Source organism: Bos grunniens, chromosome 13 (genome assembly GCF_055505025.1).
Source record: "Bos grunniens cultivar Pamir isolate PY7600 chromosome 13, Bosgru_T2T1.0, whole genome shotgun sequence".
NCBI classification, from domain to species: Eukaryota; Metazoa; Chordata; class Mammalia; order Artiodactyla; family Bovidae; genus Bos; species Bos grunniens.
The window spans coordinates 64642124-64660837 of record NC_141177.1 but is presented as its reverse complement, the minus strand read 5'-3'; the positions used below and the strand labels follow the sequence as shown (position 1 = coordinate 64660837).

General features: G+C 36.7%; 1 protein-coding gene across 47 annotated transcripts in view; it reads left to right on the top strand.

Annotated features, from left to right (window-relative positions):
• Positions 1–18714, top strand: part of PARD3 (par-3 family cell polarity regulator) — a 579141-nt gene that overhangs the window by 428414 nt on the left and 132013 nt on the right. For all 47 annotated transcript variants that reach the window (XM_086334618.1, XM_086334607.1, XM_086334597.1 and 44 more), the window contains one exon: positions 7943–8185. In XM_086334618.1, coding sequence (XP_086190744.1) covers positions 7943–8185 — 243 coding nt within the window. The remainder of the gene's footprint in view (positions 1–7942; positions 8186–18714) is intronic.

Genomic DNA, 18714 nt, shown 5'->3' with positions numbered 1-18714 from the left:
AAAGCAATTCTGCTTTTGTAAAACCTCTTTCCTATTCTGTCTATTGGCATTGGCATTGCTCCTTTTGAGAATGAAAACTGCAGCCTCTTTGGGAAGAAGCTGACTGGAGGTTATAGAGAAAACTAAATAAGCCACTGCCTATATTCTCATGACAGCTTTTCTTTCACTGCTGATGGGCAGTGAAACATCTCCTGTAATATTATTTACTACTGTAGCTATTTGAGTTCCAAAAATAATTTCAGCTGATTCTATCTAAAAATAGAAAACCTGATATTCCTTAGTTATTAGTTATGTCAGGTCCACATACCAAAATTTTTTTTTTTGTCTGTACAAATCCACGAAGCCTGAATATGACTCGATAGAATATTGAAAAATCGAAAGGACAATAAATATAGCTGAAAATGATTTTTTCTACCATGTTAATATCTATTTAGATAGTGAAAGTAAGTTATATTCTTCAGAGCAGGGGTCTGAGATGGAATTTGCCTTCATTCTTGCTCCCTTCCCTGCTTTTCCTTCCACTTGCTGCCGTCACTGGGAGCTGGGGTCTCGGATACAAGCTGGCTACCGGGAGAAAAGAGGAGAAGGATCCTGCTGTGGGTCTGTCTTTGGGCTTCACCAGCTCTCCCCTGTCAGAACCAAAGCCTCTGTGCCTGAGGTCTCCTCTTCAGAAGGAAAACAGTAAGGGTGAAGTTTGCTGATCCTGAGATGTGCTATTTTGATTTCTAGCTTTGAGCACTGAGCCTGGTACCCTACCTGTTCAGTGATGCTGTTGACAACATTTGGTAGGCCCTATTAGCTCATTTGGGCTTCCCTGGTAGCTCAGCTGGTAAAGAATCTGCCTGCAATGCAGGAGACCCCAGTTCAATTCCTGGGTTGGGAAGATCCCCTGGAGGAAGGCATGGAAACTCACTCCAGTATTCTAGTCTGGAGAATCCACATGGACAGAGGTGCCTGGCAGGCTACAGTCCATGGGGTTGCAAAGGGTCAGACATGACTGAGTGACTAAGTACATTTAGGGACTTCTTCTGGCCTGGAGAATCCCATGGACAGAGGAGCCTGGTGGGCTACAGTCCATGTGGTCACAAAGAGTCAAGACATGACTGAGCAACTGAGCATGCACGCACACACATTAGCTCATTCCACCTCACAAAAGGATGGGGCTCTGATTCCCAAATAACACAGGTTCAATTACATGATCTCTGTAACTTTGGGCCCACTCAGCTTCAAGTATAAAGCACATCAGTGGATTTTTCTGTTAACTCAGTGTCAGAAGTAATCTTTGGCTTTCTACTGTATTCTTGCTCTGTTGATAGCTTCATTTATATTTTAATGGTATATAAATATTGCGGTTTGGGGTTTCCCAAACAGCATTCATCAGCAGAAAAAGGGCTCCACATGCAAATAGATTTGAGAAACACTTGGTTAAAAGCAGCTTATGCATATTTCTTTACTCCATTATTTATTTCTCAACAGCCTAATTCTGTTCATGTACATGGTGAGTCACCAAAATGTGTGTGGGCATGTTTGTGCTAAGTTGCTTCAGTCGTGTCCGAGTCTGTTTGGCCCTAGGGACTGTAGCACGCCAGGCTCCTCTGTCCATGGGATTCTCCAGGCAATACTGGAGTGGGTGGCCATGCCCTCCTCCAGGGAATCTTCCTGACCCAGGACTTGAATCCATGTTTCATACATCTTGTGCATCAGCAGGCAGGTTCTTTACCACTAGCACCACCTGGAAAGCCCACAGCCTAGAGAATCATCACTTCCTAACATACTTACTCATAGATATATATTCTTCTTCACTATTTCTTCCCACAAAATCCCAGTATCTCTCAGAATTAAGAGTCATTTGGGAAATACTGATGACAAGTAAAGACCATTGGCTCTTAGTTTAGCCATGGCCAGCTCATTCACCTAACTGGCAGAATTTTTTTTTTTTTTTTTTTTTATATGATGACCACAATAAGTTTAGTGAACATTCATCATCTCATATAGATACAACATTCAGGAAATAAAATTTTCTGGCCTTTTTGCCTCCAGTTTCCAATCACTGGCATTTCTCTTTTCAGTTTTACCAAGTGTTTCCAATATCTGCTTTGAGTAAGTTCTTGAAATTTTGATAGGAACTTTTTTGTGGTCTTTCTTAGTTATAAGATCCTTTTCAGAGATGGCATGTGTTTATTTGTTAGTTTTTGCAGGATTATCGTTTAAAAAATGTGTATCAGAATATAGTAGTAAGGTTTCTGTAAGTGCATGAGTAAGAATTAGTGAAATTACAGAAGGAATAGACTATATAGCAACAATAGGTGCATTTCCTGTGCATCTAAAAGAATAAACAATTTTCACTTCTGTTTGACTTGAACCTTAGGATTCAGATTCCCTGAATTCTGACATCAGAACCCAGATATTCTGGATAATATTTGCATGCACGTCACATATTGTCATTCAAATACAAGTCAACTTTTAAAGCTTATCCTTTTAATGCAAAAATATATTTTTCTATAATTTAGCAGGGTTCTTCATATTTTCTCTGGCCCCTTAAATCCTTCAGAAAAGTCAGTTCTAATCAATGAGATTAGTTCATCAGACATATTTTAAGAACTTATTGTTCAGGTGAACAAATTTTTAAAGAATCTATGAACATCATGGAAGTCCAAAAAAGACCAATACTTGGGCAAATTGAAGCAGATTTTATTGACAGTCTGTAACTAGAGTAGGAAAGTCAGTTTTATTTTTGATTAGAGCTTTCTTAGATTTGGCATTATAGCATCTCTTTGAGTTGGAAATAATTGTAGGTGATTTGACATTTGTGAAAGCCAGAACATAATGTGAGTGAATGAGTAAGTATCTATGAGAGAGAATAGTGAGTGTGTGTGTGTGTGTGTGTGTGTTTTGGTTAGTCAAATATCATTCTAGTGGTTTATTAGCATAAAAGAGAAATTTTTCTTGTTCACAATATATTAAATAAAATGATGGTATAAAATTTTTATTCTTATTATAATTCTTCCTCTGTCAAGAATTTCTTACCTTTGTTAAGATGGAGAAAAGATCTAAACCTCATAACATTAAAAAATCAACATAAGACATTATAATCAGTTGTGAAAGTTGATGACCACAGAGCTTTGGGAAGGGGAGAGGTTGGTAGGGCTGGAGTTAATAAGGAACACTGTACAGAGATTATAATTGGGGTCTAGATCTAGTTCTCAAGAACTCAGCATTTAGCAAAGTGAGTAGTTCTGTACCCATGCTTAGACAAAGGGCTGCTGATGGGTGTACATTCTTGTAACTGCGTAGATTCTGGAAAAATTGTGGTTGTGTTAGTGGATAGTATTGTCTCTGTGAAAGCTTTTCTTTGATCTTTTTTCAACTTTTAATTATTTTATATTATAAATCTGCTATTTCCTCATTGTAGCTTTGAGGGATGAAGTTTTGACTCCCCCATCCCTAATCTACTATAACCACTGTGGTTTTCAACAGCTGCCTTCTTCCCTTGGATTGGAAATGTATCTTTAAAACAATTGTTCCTATTCAAGAATTTTTTCTGAGAATCCATTCAGAACATTGGAAGGCTTTTCCAGTCAACTTTTGCCCCAATACTATAAGCATATTAAAATCCTACTTAAAATGATAATTCTTCATATTCGGTGGGATATTTTCCTTCTCTTGGGAATTCAGCATAGATACTCCATTGGCAGCTTACATCTAGGTAGGTGGCAGTTGTTTGATTTGCCCAGCAGGGTAAGGTGAAGATTGAAGATTTTTGATGTCTGCCATTTGCTCAACTGTTTTGAGGGGCAAGTCAGCATTCAGTCAGTTGACCACAACCTCTCTTTGGCCAAACTGTTTTTTCCAGTTGCCTTGTTGCTTACATTTCATTCTGCCACGAAAGTAGGATTTTCTTTGATGAATTTCTCTAATACCGATTTTTAGACAGGAAACATTGTTGGGAAAAGATCCAGGAACTTTGTTCCCAGAAACAAGCTTCCATATGGTAGTATAATAAGTTGAGGACAAAATGTTCCCCAAAAGAGTTGATTTCAAGCTCTTGAACATTGTTTTGAAGATAGTTTACACTTATCTAATATATAGCAATCTGAAATTTATTTTAATTTGTATGTTAAAGTAACATGAGTATATCCTATCTTTTGTAGATGTTAAAAGCATTTTTTTTTTTAAATTAAAAACATTAGAGGTCAATTTCTGCTTCTTGGAGTTTCTAAAAACTTATTATTCAGAACATTCCATGTATTGAGCATTCATAATGTTGGAGGTAGAAGTATTTTGAATACAGTAGAGTAATTTAAGGAACCATTGATTTTTCTATCTTGAGAAGTTGATTCCTTAATAGTAGTGCTTATTAAGCCTTGTGTCTTTTCTGGATATGTAAGGACTATACTTCATAGTCATAAAAAAGTTATTTTCATTTTACTCTACTGCAATTAGTGTTAAAAGCCATTTATTGTAAAAGCAAAAATTCTAATGAATAGAAATGTTATAAGAACAGAAGTCTTGTGTGTTTTATCTTCATCATGCATCATCCATTTTAATTAGAGAAAAGGGTGGTGAACACTGTGACAAGAGTCTGGAATGAAAATCATTAATTGATGTCAAGCTGAAGAGAGACTGTTAGCATGAATTTAGTGACAGCAGGAAAGAAATTAACCTTATTACTTTATTTAGTATATTACATTATTTTGTGTATTATTTTCTATGCAGGTTCAAGGCAATTTCATTATCATAATGGAAAATACTTTTTTTTTTCTAACAGAAAAGAAAGGTGTGAATATTTATGTTTGAATATACCAAATTGAAATGATAAATTCTTTATTAAAATGTTTAAAGGTCTTAATAAAAATTTTTAGTAGTTGTTTTCACATTTTTTTCTTAACGTTCCAAGAATCGGGAAATAGTGCCTGAATGTGTTGCCCATCCATGTCAGAACAGCTGTCTGCCATCATTTAAACCTCAGAATGGTTCTCTTGTTTATGGCTCAGAACGACTTTCTGGGCTGCTTAAATCAATAGACATTTATTTCTTTGGCTAAGTTTTGTGCTAATCAGTTACTTTTGTCATTGCTGAGATTTGGCCCAAGATAAATTAGATGGATACTGCTAAACAACAACCTGACTGTTCAGAAAAACGGATGAGTCTTACATCTTAGAGATAATTTGTGACCCCAGGGTCACCGTGAAACAGCAGAGGGGGTGTCCTTTTATGGCATTGACCATCTGGAGCTGTTAAGGGCTACACTGCGAGACACCCTCTTTTTGAAAAGTTTCCTTAAACTATGTGATTTTCTTTAAAAGCATTTTCTCTCCTGAACCAAAAAAAGATTTTTTTTTCTGAAATGAGAAAAATATGACAATGAGTAATAAACATGAAAATATATGACATGAATATATAACTTTTGGTTGTGTTGCAGTCTCTTTTCTCGCTTTATAATAAATAAGACATTCAAATGTAAAAGTATAAAATAAAATCATTGTGTGACTTTTATTGGCTCAATTGTCACTGAAGTGCACCAAAACCACAGTGCATTCCTCGTTCTAAAGCTCTACTCTTAGTGCCACTGATGCAGCAAGCTTTGTTAGCATCTATTTCTAGGATGAACATTAGAATACACGTTGGTTCAGGGTAGTAACCAGATTTGTCTGTTCTTTGAGTCCTATCCCACTGTTGGTGGCCACAGGTAAACTGTAGTTTTACATTTTACATCTAAATTTGTGATCCATTTTTAGTTAATTTTTGTATCAGGGATGAAGTTTAAATTCAAAGTGGGTTTTGCTCTGTTTGGTTTTGTTTTCGTTTTTGCCTATGGATGTCTAATTGCTCCAGCACTATTTGTTGAAAAGACTTACTTCACTGAATTGCTTTCGTATAATTATGAGAAATCAATTGGCCATACTTGTTAGCTCTGAGTTTTTTTATCCTGTTCAACTGATCTAAGTGTCTCTCCCTCCATAGAAACCACACCATCAAGTGTGATTCCTCCCACTTTTTTTGTTCTTATCCCAATTGTTTAGCTATTCTATCCTTTGCCTTTTCATATAAATTTGAAAATAATCTTGTTTGTATCTACTAGAGTCTTGCTGGAGTTTTATAGGAATTACATTAAGCTGTTTATCAACTTGGGGAGAACTGACTTTACTATGTTGAGTCTTTCATTCATGAAAATTATATGTTTCTCCAGTTTTTAGATCTTCCTTGATTTCTTTCATCATCATTGTATAATTTGCAGCATGTAAGTCCTGTACATGTTGTGTTAGGTTTACACCTATGTATTTTATTCATATCTATAAACAAACCTTTCTAGTCAGTGTATTTCATTCTTTTAGTGGTTGTAAATGACATTGTAGTTTAATTTTGGCATCTGTGTTCACTGCCAACATATAGAAATACAATGGATTTTTGCTTATTAATATTGTATTGCTATTCTGTTACCTTACTGAACTTTCCTTTTAGTTATAGGAGATTTTTTGTAGATTCCTTGGGATTATCTACAAAGACCACTATGCTGTCTACAAATAAGAATGGTTTTATTTTTTCCTTTCCAACCTGTATGCCAGTTATTTCCTTTCTTAAGCTGACTTCATTGTATAGAATTTCACTATGTTGAATTATGGTGGTGGGAGCAGATATCCTTACCTTTTTCCTGATCTTAAGGGAAAGCATTCAGTCTTCCTCCATTATGTTATCAATGGGTTTTTTATAGATGCTTTTTATCAAGTTTAGGAAGTTAGTTTTGCTCTATTTAGTTTTTTTGAGGAATTCTCTCATGATAACTATTGAATGCATTTTGTCAGATGCATTTTCTGCATCAGTTGATATAATCTTGTAACTTTTCTTCTTTATCTATTAATATGATGTACTACATTGTTTGATTTTTAAAATATTGAACCAGCCTTGCATTCAGGCAATAAACATCACTTTGTCATGGTGTATAATTATTTTTATATATTACCAAATTCTATTTGCTAATATTTTGGTAAGGAATTTTGTTTCTATATTCATGAGAAATACTGACCTGTAGTTTTCTCTTTTATTAATGTCCTATGTTCATCTGATTTTGTATCTTTTCTGTATTCTTTTAAATACATTTATGTATCATTTATTCTAGCAGTGGTCTACTTTGAATATAAAAAAGTCAATAACTTTGCAATAAAATGTTAAACAAAGCCCAAAGTATTGCTTTTATAAATAAGACTTCACTTTTAAGTAAACATTTAAATTTATAAGTATGTAATAGAAAAATTTTTCCCATTAAAAGTTATCAAAGTTCTATCAAGGGTTGTTGAATTATCTTCAGCTAACTAAGACCAGCTTAGCACAATATCAATAGATTCATTTCAGAATTTGGTTGAATGCATGCCTTCTTGTCCTGAAACTCAGGATTTTGTGAGCTTTGTATACATCACAAAAAATCAAAGTCAGTATCATTAAACTGAGATCTTTTGCCACTAATAAAGAATAATAGTGTGGATTCATACTTAAGTTTCAAAGTATGTTGAATGTGTATGGTATCATAATGAGAAGATCGTACATGTATATACATACATAAATGTATGCAACTACAGTATATGTGTGTATAACTTTTTAAAAAGTGACTTTTTGCCTCAAAAAATTTCATGAATAAAATGCAAGTGGATGCCTAAAACTATTCCTTGTGGATTTTTAGAGTTAGTTAATAAGTGATAATTTAAAATAAGATGTAAATTATGAGTATGTCTTATTGACATGAACAAAGCTATCTGAAATGATAATTTTTGAGAATCCATGACATTACCTTGATAATCTAAAATGAATATAACATTGTTTATCCTATCCAGCTTCTTAGAATTGCATGAAAGAATATGTATTTTGCAATGTATTTTGATGAATGTTCTATATCCAGTTCTTAGGAAAGGCATAGTTTTTCTTGCTCCAACTTATTTTAATTTTACAGGATTCAAGCCAAAACTCGAGAATTTAGGGAGCGACAGGCTCGGGAACGTGACTATGCTGAAATCCAAGATTTTCATCGGACATTTGGCTGTGATGATGAGCTGATGTACGGGGGAATTTCTTCCTATGAAGGTTCCATGGCTCTCAGCACCAGACCTCAGAGCCCAAGAGAAGGACATATGATGGATGCTTTGTATGCCCAAGTGAAGAAGCCGCGGAATTCCAAACCTTTACCTGCAGACAGGTAGGCTCCAGGAGCAATCAGAGTATTGCTTCCAAATCAGCTATTATATAGTTTGTGACAAGGGAGTAGATTGTTCATCAATTCTCAAGCAAGAACTGCCTTTTATTAACGGCCTTTAAAAAGCTGTTGAGTCTAAGAGCATCGAGTTTACACAAATCAAAGCCTAATGGAAGGAACAGTAGAGATTTTGATAGCTTGTCTCATGATCCCAGCGTATTTCATCTTGTTCTTAAAATGGGTTCTGATGGGAGAACTAACCTGTAGTTTAAAACTCAGATAAGAAAAAGTTGAAAGTGGTTCTTCAATTTAAGACTTTTTTTTTTATTGTGGGGTGAGCCTCTAGTTATGATAGATGAGCAATGACATGAGTTGTTTTAATTATGGTTTATTTGGACCTATTTTTGTTTTTTGGTGACATGATTTTCATGTCATGAAAGAATTACTGAATGAGATGTATAGTATAGCCAGTCTTCAAACTGCTCGTTAACAAGCCACAGGTCTGATTGTATACATTAGTGCAGCACAAAGGAGTGTGATGCTGACCCTGTGTTAATGGATATATATATTTCAAATTTTATCTGAAACAATTTAGGAACATCTTTTTCCATCCCTCCATTTATATATTCATGCACCATATAAAATTTAGTTCATGAAGAAAATAGTACACATTTCTTTTTATTTGAAACACGTGCATGCTATTGTCATAAACAATACACTCATTCCATCCCATCTTATAATGGTGTCATAATCATTGCTCTGTAGTGGAGCTGTGCTTTGAATATTAAAAGTAGTAGGTTTCCCTTCAAACTAGTGGTTCTTTAGCATGCATCAGATACCTGGAGGGCTTCTTAAAACACAGATGGTCTAACCCTTTTCCAAAATCAAAATTCTGGAGAAATCACAGAAATTAAAATTTTGTGTTTTGTAATTATTTTTTTCAGAGATAAGCTGTCCATTGAACAATGATATTGCTAATCCAAAAAGTTGGGAATTATGGTACCTGTGAAGTATTTCTTCATCAACCTATGAATATGAATTTGGCTTGGAAATAATGGCTTCACCTCCATTGCCTTTTTCTGTCAGAATGAAAGCTGTAAAAAAGTGTTTCTCAGACTAGAGTAGTGTAGAGACTCTTCAAAGAACCATCTCTTGATACTGCCGTATAGAATTAAATTGTTTTGATTATAATGTTATTTAAATATGTATAAAAATAAAATAGGGCTGAACTCCTTCTGTTTATAGCCATTATATAACTATAAAACCAAACATCTTTACAAATTAAATACAAACAAAACAGCAAAACCATTACATGCAAATGAACAACATTACTTTAATGTGGCCAATAATGTTTTTTTTTTTCCAAATCTGAAGTCTCACACAAATCACAAGCATGAACGTGGTGGTGGATGCTCCGTGGCAGGTTTGTTGCAGTTTGGCTGACTCAGTTCAGCCGTCGCTCTTCTCAATTAGATTCTGCGGCTCTTTTGCATGTCTGTAGCCAGCGATCTTTGACCTGTGCACCCTATCGATGTATCCTAAGGCATGAAGTTCAACGTGCTTCTCTACCATTAACTCAAGACATCAGTGAAAGTAGCATTTCTTGATGCCTCTGTATGTATAAGCTTAAATTCAGACAGGGAAATAACATACAAGATGACCTACAATATGGTTCCATTAACTTTCTGAAAAGTTAAATAATGGAAACCTAAAACTTGAAACTCCTCAGAGAGAGTTTATACCCAGTAAGGAATCTCCCAGCAACTAACTAAATTTCACCCAAGTTTGCTGTTGGTGTCAGATGAACTTTACTATTCAAATTTTTGGATTTCATGGGAGCATCTCCAGTCCACTGACAGTGTGAAGTGTAGCCTGAATCTGTTCTGGGATTTTTATTGTTCAGTAAGAAAGCCATATTCTGAATTTCACTGTTTATCATTTTGATTGATCTGATGGAAATGTGGATCTGGTAGCCCCACATGGAAATAACCAGGGATCATTTATTAAGTGCTGTGAATTTGATGTCAGAATGGGACACTTTCTCCATTTCCGCATATTATTTATAAAATATTTTTTTTTCTAGAATCGCTTCATACTCTGGCAATATATCCATGCCTGTTTAATCGACTTGACGTGTGTACTGTTATCTGACTGTACCCTTTGGTCATAGTGTCATTGTTATTACTTTTTATTAATGCTCTTGATAACATTCTGTGTTTTCGTATTGGGTGGATGCCAGAGAAACCAGACATATTCTTCTATTTTCTGTGAAAAACAAAGCTCAAACGTACAAAAGTTTTGGCATATTTAACTTTTATCCTGCTTGTAACCAGATTCTATTGTCAATGATTTCTAATCCTATGTCTCCTTGGTGGAGTGTATATCCTATTTGATTGCTGTGTCTTCAGAGTGTGATGCAGCTAATCAAAATCAAATCAGAACTCTAATATCAGTTTGTTTAGTAAGGGCTGTTTACAGTGAAGCTGTGAAATAATATATAATTTCCATATTGGGTATGACTTTATCTGGGCATTCATAAATGCCCATTGTTTACCTATGACCGAATCATCATTTTATTCAAAATGTCAGCCTGCAGGTGTGTTATCATAAACTTTATTCAATGTTTCTTGACACGCAGCAAAAAGTTTCTTTTTGTAAGTTATACAATTTCAATCCAAAAGTTTTGTGTGCTTCGAATTCTTAAAAAAAAAATATTGATGGAATGACAGTCAGTATGTTTTTTATTATTTGAGGGCACCAACAATTCGTATTTTTATAGTAAGATCCCAGAATCTGTAGTTAAAAACTCTACAGAAGGATAGTTCTAATGGACATTTGCTGACTGTCACCATGCAATCATTTGCTACCAAGAGAGCACTGTCCTCAAATATAATTGAAATAAAATAGTTACTGTGCTGCTATAAATCTAAATAGCAGGAAAATAGTAGGCTAGACTCCCCCAGCTTGCTGAGGACACCTTAATGGAAACATAAATACCATAATCACAAGCTTTTTGCATGCATTTTATGACTAAAGTGAAAATGCCGATTTTAAAAGAAAAGACCTCTGTGAACTTGTTTTCTCCCCCATTAAAAACCGGAATCCAGTTGTGTCAAAAGGAAGTCTGCCAAACACGGAGAAAACTAATTTTCTTAGTTATGGGCCATTATTAAACATGCGCTCTTTTTAAAAGGTTGGGTCATATAACAAAGTTGTATTTGCTATTCAAAAAGTCAAAGACCATTTTATTTGCTTACATTTACTTAGTATTTTTTTTTTTAATCTCTGCTTTTCTTGAGATGTGAGAAAGATATTTCAAATGGAGTCCATCTCATTGTAACGTGTGTTTTGCAAGTTGATGCCCTTGCTGATGAATGAGCTCTACACTGACCCCATCTCAGTGTTCCTCCTACCCATCTCTGACCTTGGCCAGCTCCATCCACCTCCTCCATCTGCCTGGACCACCTCTCTCTCCCTACTTACTGAGGATCCACTTTCCTTCTTCTTGGCTAGCCCTGTGAACACTATTCCAGATCCCAATCCTACCCCTGCAAGGAGCCTGCTCCTTGGTCCCCCTTTTTGTCCCTTTTTAGCCTGTGTGTCTCTGCTGCCACTTCCTCATAGCTGGTGAGCTTGCTGATGTCTTGATCATGTTGCTTTAAAAAAAAAAAGTCTTTTTTACCCTCTGGCTATTCTCTGCCCTATTTTCCCTCTTCACTTCTAATCCAAACTTCTTGAAAGATTAATCTAGAATTGATAGAGACTGCTGTTTCTTCTTTCCTGCATCTTGTTCTCTCCATGTGGTAGGGGGAATAATGGCCCCTGCAAAGATGCCCCGCTCTAGTCCCTGCTGCTTCTGCTGCTGCTGCTGCTAAATCCCTGCAGTCATGTCTGACTCTGTGGTCCCTGGAACCTGTAAATAGGCTCCTTCATGCAGCCAAAAGGACACTGCAGATCTGATTATATTATCTTAAAGTGAGGATGTTTCCCTGGATTCTCCAGCTGGGCCCAGTGGATCATAAGTGAAGAAGGCGAGAGAATCAAGGTCAGAGAGAGACTTGAAGATGCAGACTGCTGCCATAAAGGTAGGAAGGGGCCATGAGCCCAGGAGGTCAGTAGATTCTAGAAGCTGCTAAAAGCCAGGAAGCAGGTTCTCCTTGAAAGCCTCCAGAGGAACCATCTCTGTTAACCCATTGGCTTAAAGTCCAGCAAAACCCACCTCCAGCACTCAAATGTGATAAACTGGAGTTATCTTAAGGCAGTAGGTTTGTGGGCATTGGGTTACAGCAGCCATGGTGTGTTAGTTTCCCAATCCTGGACTCCTGGTTCAATGAATGCTTCTGTTTCTTCCCTCTGGGTCACTCTGGCCTCCCTGAAGTTCTGTTCTTTTAGTTTTTATGTCCGGTACTGCTATCTCTTGCTTCCTTTCTGACTCTTTCTTCACTGTCTCTTTAGAGATTCTCTTCTATTTGTCTCCTAATTTGGGATTGCCTGAGGAAATAGCTCTGACCACTGATAATTCCTATGTGTTCTTTGGGTTGTAGCTTTAACTGCTCTGAAGCACTGGTGATGCTTATTCTGCACTAACTCAGTCCTCCATAAACCCTAGATTCTTGGAGCTAACTACCAGCATGTGCTTTCTGTGTCTCCCAGGCACCTAAACCCCATCCAAAACCAAGTTCATGGTTTCTCAGTCCAGACCTCCTCTGCTATCATCAGCCTAATCTCAGAGAATGCTGTCACGACCCTCACATTGACTCTAGACAGTGTTTTCTTCTGCAGCCTCCCACACCAGACATCAGTCAGTGACAAAGGCCTAACGATTTTACATTCCGAATAATTCCAAACTCCTTCTCTCCTGTTGTTACTCACGGATGCTGGCAGTCATCTCCTAGCTCTTCTCCCAGCCTCCAGTCTTGTTCTCTTCAAATTCCCACAATACCTGGAGTTTTCTATCTAAAATTAAAATCTGACATCTCATTCTCTTGCTTAAATTTGTTCTCCAGCTGCTCATTGTCTCCAAGATGCAGTCCAAGCCCTCAGCACGATGTCTATGGGCCCCAGAATCTCTCGTTTTAGCCTCATCCTTAATTATGTCATATTGGCTCACATCATACTTTTCCTAATAGAGGATCAGCCTCAAAGTATAAATCCAACTTCTACTAATTCATGGATGAATTAAGTGGCTCTTTAGTGTTATATGTTCTGCAAATGTTACATTTTGGTGAGTAAAAACAAGCCATCACCATTCATTAAGCTATCTAATATAGTTAGAGATGCAGCAATTAAATTAAAGGCTGAGGTGACATAAACAACCCAACAAATGAAATCCTGAATGTAATGAAGCCATAAATAAGGTCATGGCTAATTTTAAAGACTTCTTGTTTAATTCTTTTTGTTGATTAACATTGCCTGAAACCATAATTTGTTTGGAGAACTAATGTGTAATGGGGGTTGTTTATTTATATATTTATTTTAGCCTTAGAGAAAGTTTAAATATTCTGCAGAAATATGAGGATAAATGGAAACTATTTTAGACCTGGGTACTTACTTGGCAAACAGTGCCCCAGCAGAGTGCGTTCGTTTTGTTTTAATGTCTTTCCTTTTCAAGGCACTGAACTTTGGGGTCTTTGATGATGAGTTGGCCACACTTTTGGAAATTCCCATTAGCCACTTGGTATTTCATTTGATTTTAGCCTTCACACAGAAACTCTAAAATCCTGCTTTACATGCAACTCATCATGACAACTCATCTTTTTATTTTGACCCAACCACCTGGTTCTTCTGTCCTTTTAGGCAGTCCAGACCTGTGGATTCAAGTACCAATCTTACTGGTATTTAGTGGTCTTAGGTTGGTGGTTCTTTCCTTCTTGCTTCTGCACCAAGATGGAATATCAATCAGTTCTTAATATAAATTCATGAGGATTTATGTGGAGCCCTATTGTGAGATGCATTTTCAACTTCTTGGGAGACTTATCAAGATCTGAATTCAAAATCCATTTTTAAATTAACTTCTCAGATATTCTAGAGCTTTTCCTTGGACACTTCCAGCACTCACTGTGGATAGCTGTTTGATTATTCTCTGTTTGATGCTTTTTCCTTTCTACTTCCTTTAGTGCCCCATTGGTTGATTTTGTGTAACTTAAGTAGTTGATTAGTAATGATGTTTTTTTTTCTTTTCCAATCCTTAGTCCTTAGATTCTTCCACTAAAACAGATGTGGAGATAGGAGTGTGAAAATTCAAAACCTTCTGTATTGTCACAGAACAGAAAATGATGAGATAATTCATATATTCTGTGGCTCTGTAGTAATTACTTAATATACACTTAAAATTGCATAAAAGGGAATCAACAAATCTTTGTAGAATGAATGAATGAATATTATTATATACATTTCTGTAAAACTAAAAAAATATTTTAAAAACAATTTTCTTACTTTATACCTTTCATAATTAGTTCTAATGAATAAACTACACAGGGTTATATTGCTGAATCCTTAGGAATACAGAGTTTTCAAAATATTTGTCTTTGAAATTAAGTACCTTGGGGCCAGATAAGCATCTCCAGGGTGGTTCCTTTTGGTAGGATGGCGGAGTGGGTGGGTGGCTCTTTCAGCTTAGCTTTTTTCTGATGACACTTAGAATTCTTAAAGAAGGTTGGGAGCAGAGATGGGCAGGATGCAGAAGGAACTGGCGCTTACTGGAGAACATGGGGTATCCATGGAACAAGTTAACAGACAGCATGACTCCCGGGAGTTCCGTGGAACTGCCAGCTGTTGTGGACTCGGACAAGGACAGTGAATTCTGGCACCCCATTTCTTGAGGCATGAGGGTTTTCTCTAAATTTCACAGTCTCCATGTGGCCTATGAAGGAAAGGAAGACCTAGAAATGACTTTGATTCTATAAAATTCTAATTCTGATGCAGGAGAGTTCTGATTTCAGTTTTGGTTTTACACGCTGTGTTGGCGTAGCTTAAAAAAAAAATCACCTGCTTTGTGACAGAAACTAAAGCTGAGGATAAATACTTAATTCAAATTATTCTCTTTTCCTTCTCTTTCTTTTTTTCCTTTCACGTGGATATTCAAGCTTTGCTAAATGGTCAAGGGCTTAAACTCTTTGAACAAGCCCTGGATTCTGGTATGGATTCTTCTTCTAGCCTCCGTCCCTCCCCTCCCCAACACTTATTTGGCAGCTACAATGTACAAGGATGTGGGAGGGGTCTGGATACAGAAATGAATAAGAGATTCCCCTCCCATTTCCTCTCACTTGGTGCCATGTGACAGACCATGCCCTGTGTTATACACAGAGTGATATGAATTCAGTAGGGAGGGGAAGGCAGGTTGGGTGACACCAGACTGGTTGCCATTCCAAGTGGATTCTGGGGCCTTGCTGGAGTCTCAGGCCTGTGGAGGAATTATGCAGTTTGTGGCCTAAAAAAAACAAATTATGCAGTTTTCTACTTAAAAAAAAAGTTGTTTTTTCACGAGCATGATATTGGAGAATTCTCTGTATTTTTAAAGCATCTTCTGTGTGTGAAACTTTTAGGTTCCTCGACTTTTAATTCTGATGCTAGAGTTGATGCCTGTGGCTTTTTACATTCTATACGGATGCTCAGATGTGCCTGGCTGAGGACATTTGATTGATTTCTGTAATTAAGAAGCAACTAAACCTGCAGAAATTTGGTACAGGACTTAAGCTCGAATAGTCACAGATTCATTTCTAAACCAGGGGACTAGGGTGACAAGGATTATGACCTTTGAGACACAAGCGAAGACGGTGAGGGCCTGGGACTGTGGTCGGACCCTCCCCAGCCTGTGACGTGACATGTGGACAAGCTCACCTTTGGACTCACTGTTTGGCTCCCCTTTGGAGGTGTGAGTGGAATTTTTTCAAGAGCATTTTCAATAGCTCTGTGATATATTTAAATAAAAATGACCACTTAATTGCATAATATTGGTATTATAAATGCCTTGTATTCATTATATGATAATTAATTAAAATAAGGTTCAGTGTTAATATGTAGTAAGAGTATTATGGATGTTTTATTTATGGTACACAGGAAATGTCCCTGGTGATTTTTTTTTTACTCCCAGTTTAGAAATGATAAATCAAATATGAAAAGGAACTAGATGTTTTTCTTTAATGGTGTGTCTTTTCTGGCACACACATCCATGTAACTGGCATCAGCTACATACGCCCCTCACAAAATCAAGTCTGACTGCACCCAAGGATAGCTAAATGCCCATCAAGGAGTCAATGAATGCATTTGAGGTGTTTTAATTAGCTAGGTGTGATTTAAAGGTTGCCAAAATCAAAAAGGCTTATTCATTTTTCATCAATAATCACTTACCTTAATATTTCATTAGAACCTGCTGATTTGCAGACCTCCTTCTGGGCTTTGATTCATTATGACTGCAGACATAATTTAACTTTCCCTCTTTTTCCCATTCTGTATTGTACTCTTTCATCTGTGAGACACTGTTAAGATGTTTCCAACATTCATGGGGCTGGTAATTGACCCAACTTTTTTTTTCTTCTTTAAACTGTACTTAAAGCTGAGGGTTCTAGGCTATGGAAAGCTCTGTGTGTGTGTGTGTGTGTGTGTGTGTGCAAAGTCAATTTTCTTTCATTACTTGAATATCTGGTAATGTGCAAATTTTCTATTTCCTATGTTCTGGGAGTAAGGGCTGATTTCTCGTATGCAGAAGTCAGGAAGTAATAGTTTGGGTGCAGTCTTAGACTGTGCCATTAATCTGAAAACATCTTGTATGTGGCACACGCAGCAGATGAGACTATACTCTGTGCATATACCTTGTTTTCAGTACAGTTCTCTGTTGCTTTAGATGCAGACCCGCACTTCATCTCTGCACACCTTTGTGTCCTCAGGTACTGGCATCATCCCCGGCTTCTGTGACGCCCCCTTAGGGGTGCTGCATGGACGCAGGGAGGCTGAGAGATGATCCTCACATTAATATGGCGCATGTGCGGAAGACAGCCATTCCTCTTCTTAAATTGTCCATTGACTATGTGCCTGATCTTAGCCGCAGACAGTCCATGCAAGAGGTGGGGATCTGATTGGAACCTCTTAAAACCCCAGATTTCAATCACTATCCTTAAATGTGTAGAAAGTCCTTATTTTTTTTAGAAGTCATTCATCTAAAACATGGAAACAGGTTAGATCCCTAACACAGACTGAGATTCTGACAAGCTGATGCTAGTAATGAAAAAAAAGACACATTAATAAATAAATATTTTTACTTTTCCAGATTAACTATAAATACTCTATGTCTGTCTCCTATATCCATGTTAAACAATTTGTATAAATTACATATTATTAACATTCACCAACTGTAGCAGTTTTGAGGCTAAGTAAAAATTACTTCATGTAAAGAAATAAAAACTTGTGTGCTTCAAAATTTGGTAAATATATATTGAATTATAAATATTTTCATTGGACAGGAAGCTTTCTTACCTTTTAAATATTTCCTAGAAAAAGTAGTGCTGACTTTCCTTATGTCCAAGATTTCTGTTACAGAAATATGTCTGGAAAAAATGAATGAACCACCAGCAGATATATAGATATCTGCTTATGGAGAATTTAAAGAACACTTATGCGTTTGGAGATATTAGCCACCACTAAAAATTAAAAGTCGTTGTTTGCCCGGAGCTACTTTTTACATCTTGCTTCAGAATGTTTGTTGGAAACCCTTTCCATAAAATAGATTTATTGGAGTTAACATGACTTGCTTTGGGAGAGTATGTAGATTTCTGTAATTCTATTCTTGGCATATGATGCTCTTCACAATTCTGGGAGCCAGTGTGGAGGTAGAGTGGACAAGGTCTCTTTGCTAGACTTCTCCTTTACCTCTGTGAGCTTCTCAACCTGCCTGTCCTGCTTAACAGTCTTTGTTCCTTCTGCCCTTGAACACAGGTCTGAGGAGGCACAGCAGGTTACATTGTCCACTGCGGTGGTTTTAGATTTAGATCTTGGCTCTGCCGTTTACGTGAATGGCTGGCAAGTTATTTAACCTCCGTGAGCCTCGTTAAACTCATCTGTATTTAAAAGTTTTTGTCCCATTGTTGGACCATATGTCAGCTGTGTCCTGATTTTTATATTTAGAAAATACATTCTTTATAACCGTCCATCATGATCTGTGTTAGCGACTGTTGGGGGTAAAAGAGAAATACAGGTCCAGCCTCTGATAGTAACGCTCTTCTAGTCTTCTGGGAGAACAACAGACGGATTTAAATAACACAACCGGTTTTATGGACCATGCTGTTTATTCTAATAGCTAGACCAGAATGGTTTGATTGACTTTTTAAAAATCTGGTATGTTTTTTACCATATGGCCAAAGCCATATCTAGGGTGCCAAGCTAATAAGCCTTCTTTTCTTTGCCAGTGAACCATGAAAGTTGTTAGCAAAATGTTTTATTGTGAATTGATCCATTTTCCAAGCTCTTGGTGATATAAACACCATCTTAAAAGATAAAGTGTAGATTACCAAACATTAGTCACTGAAAATTTGTTGCAC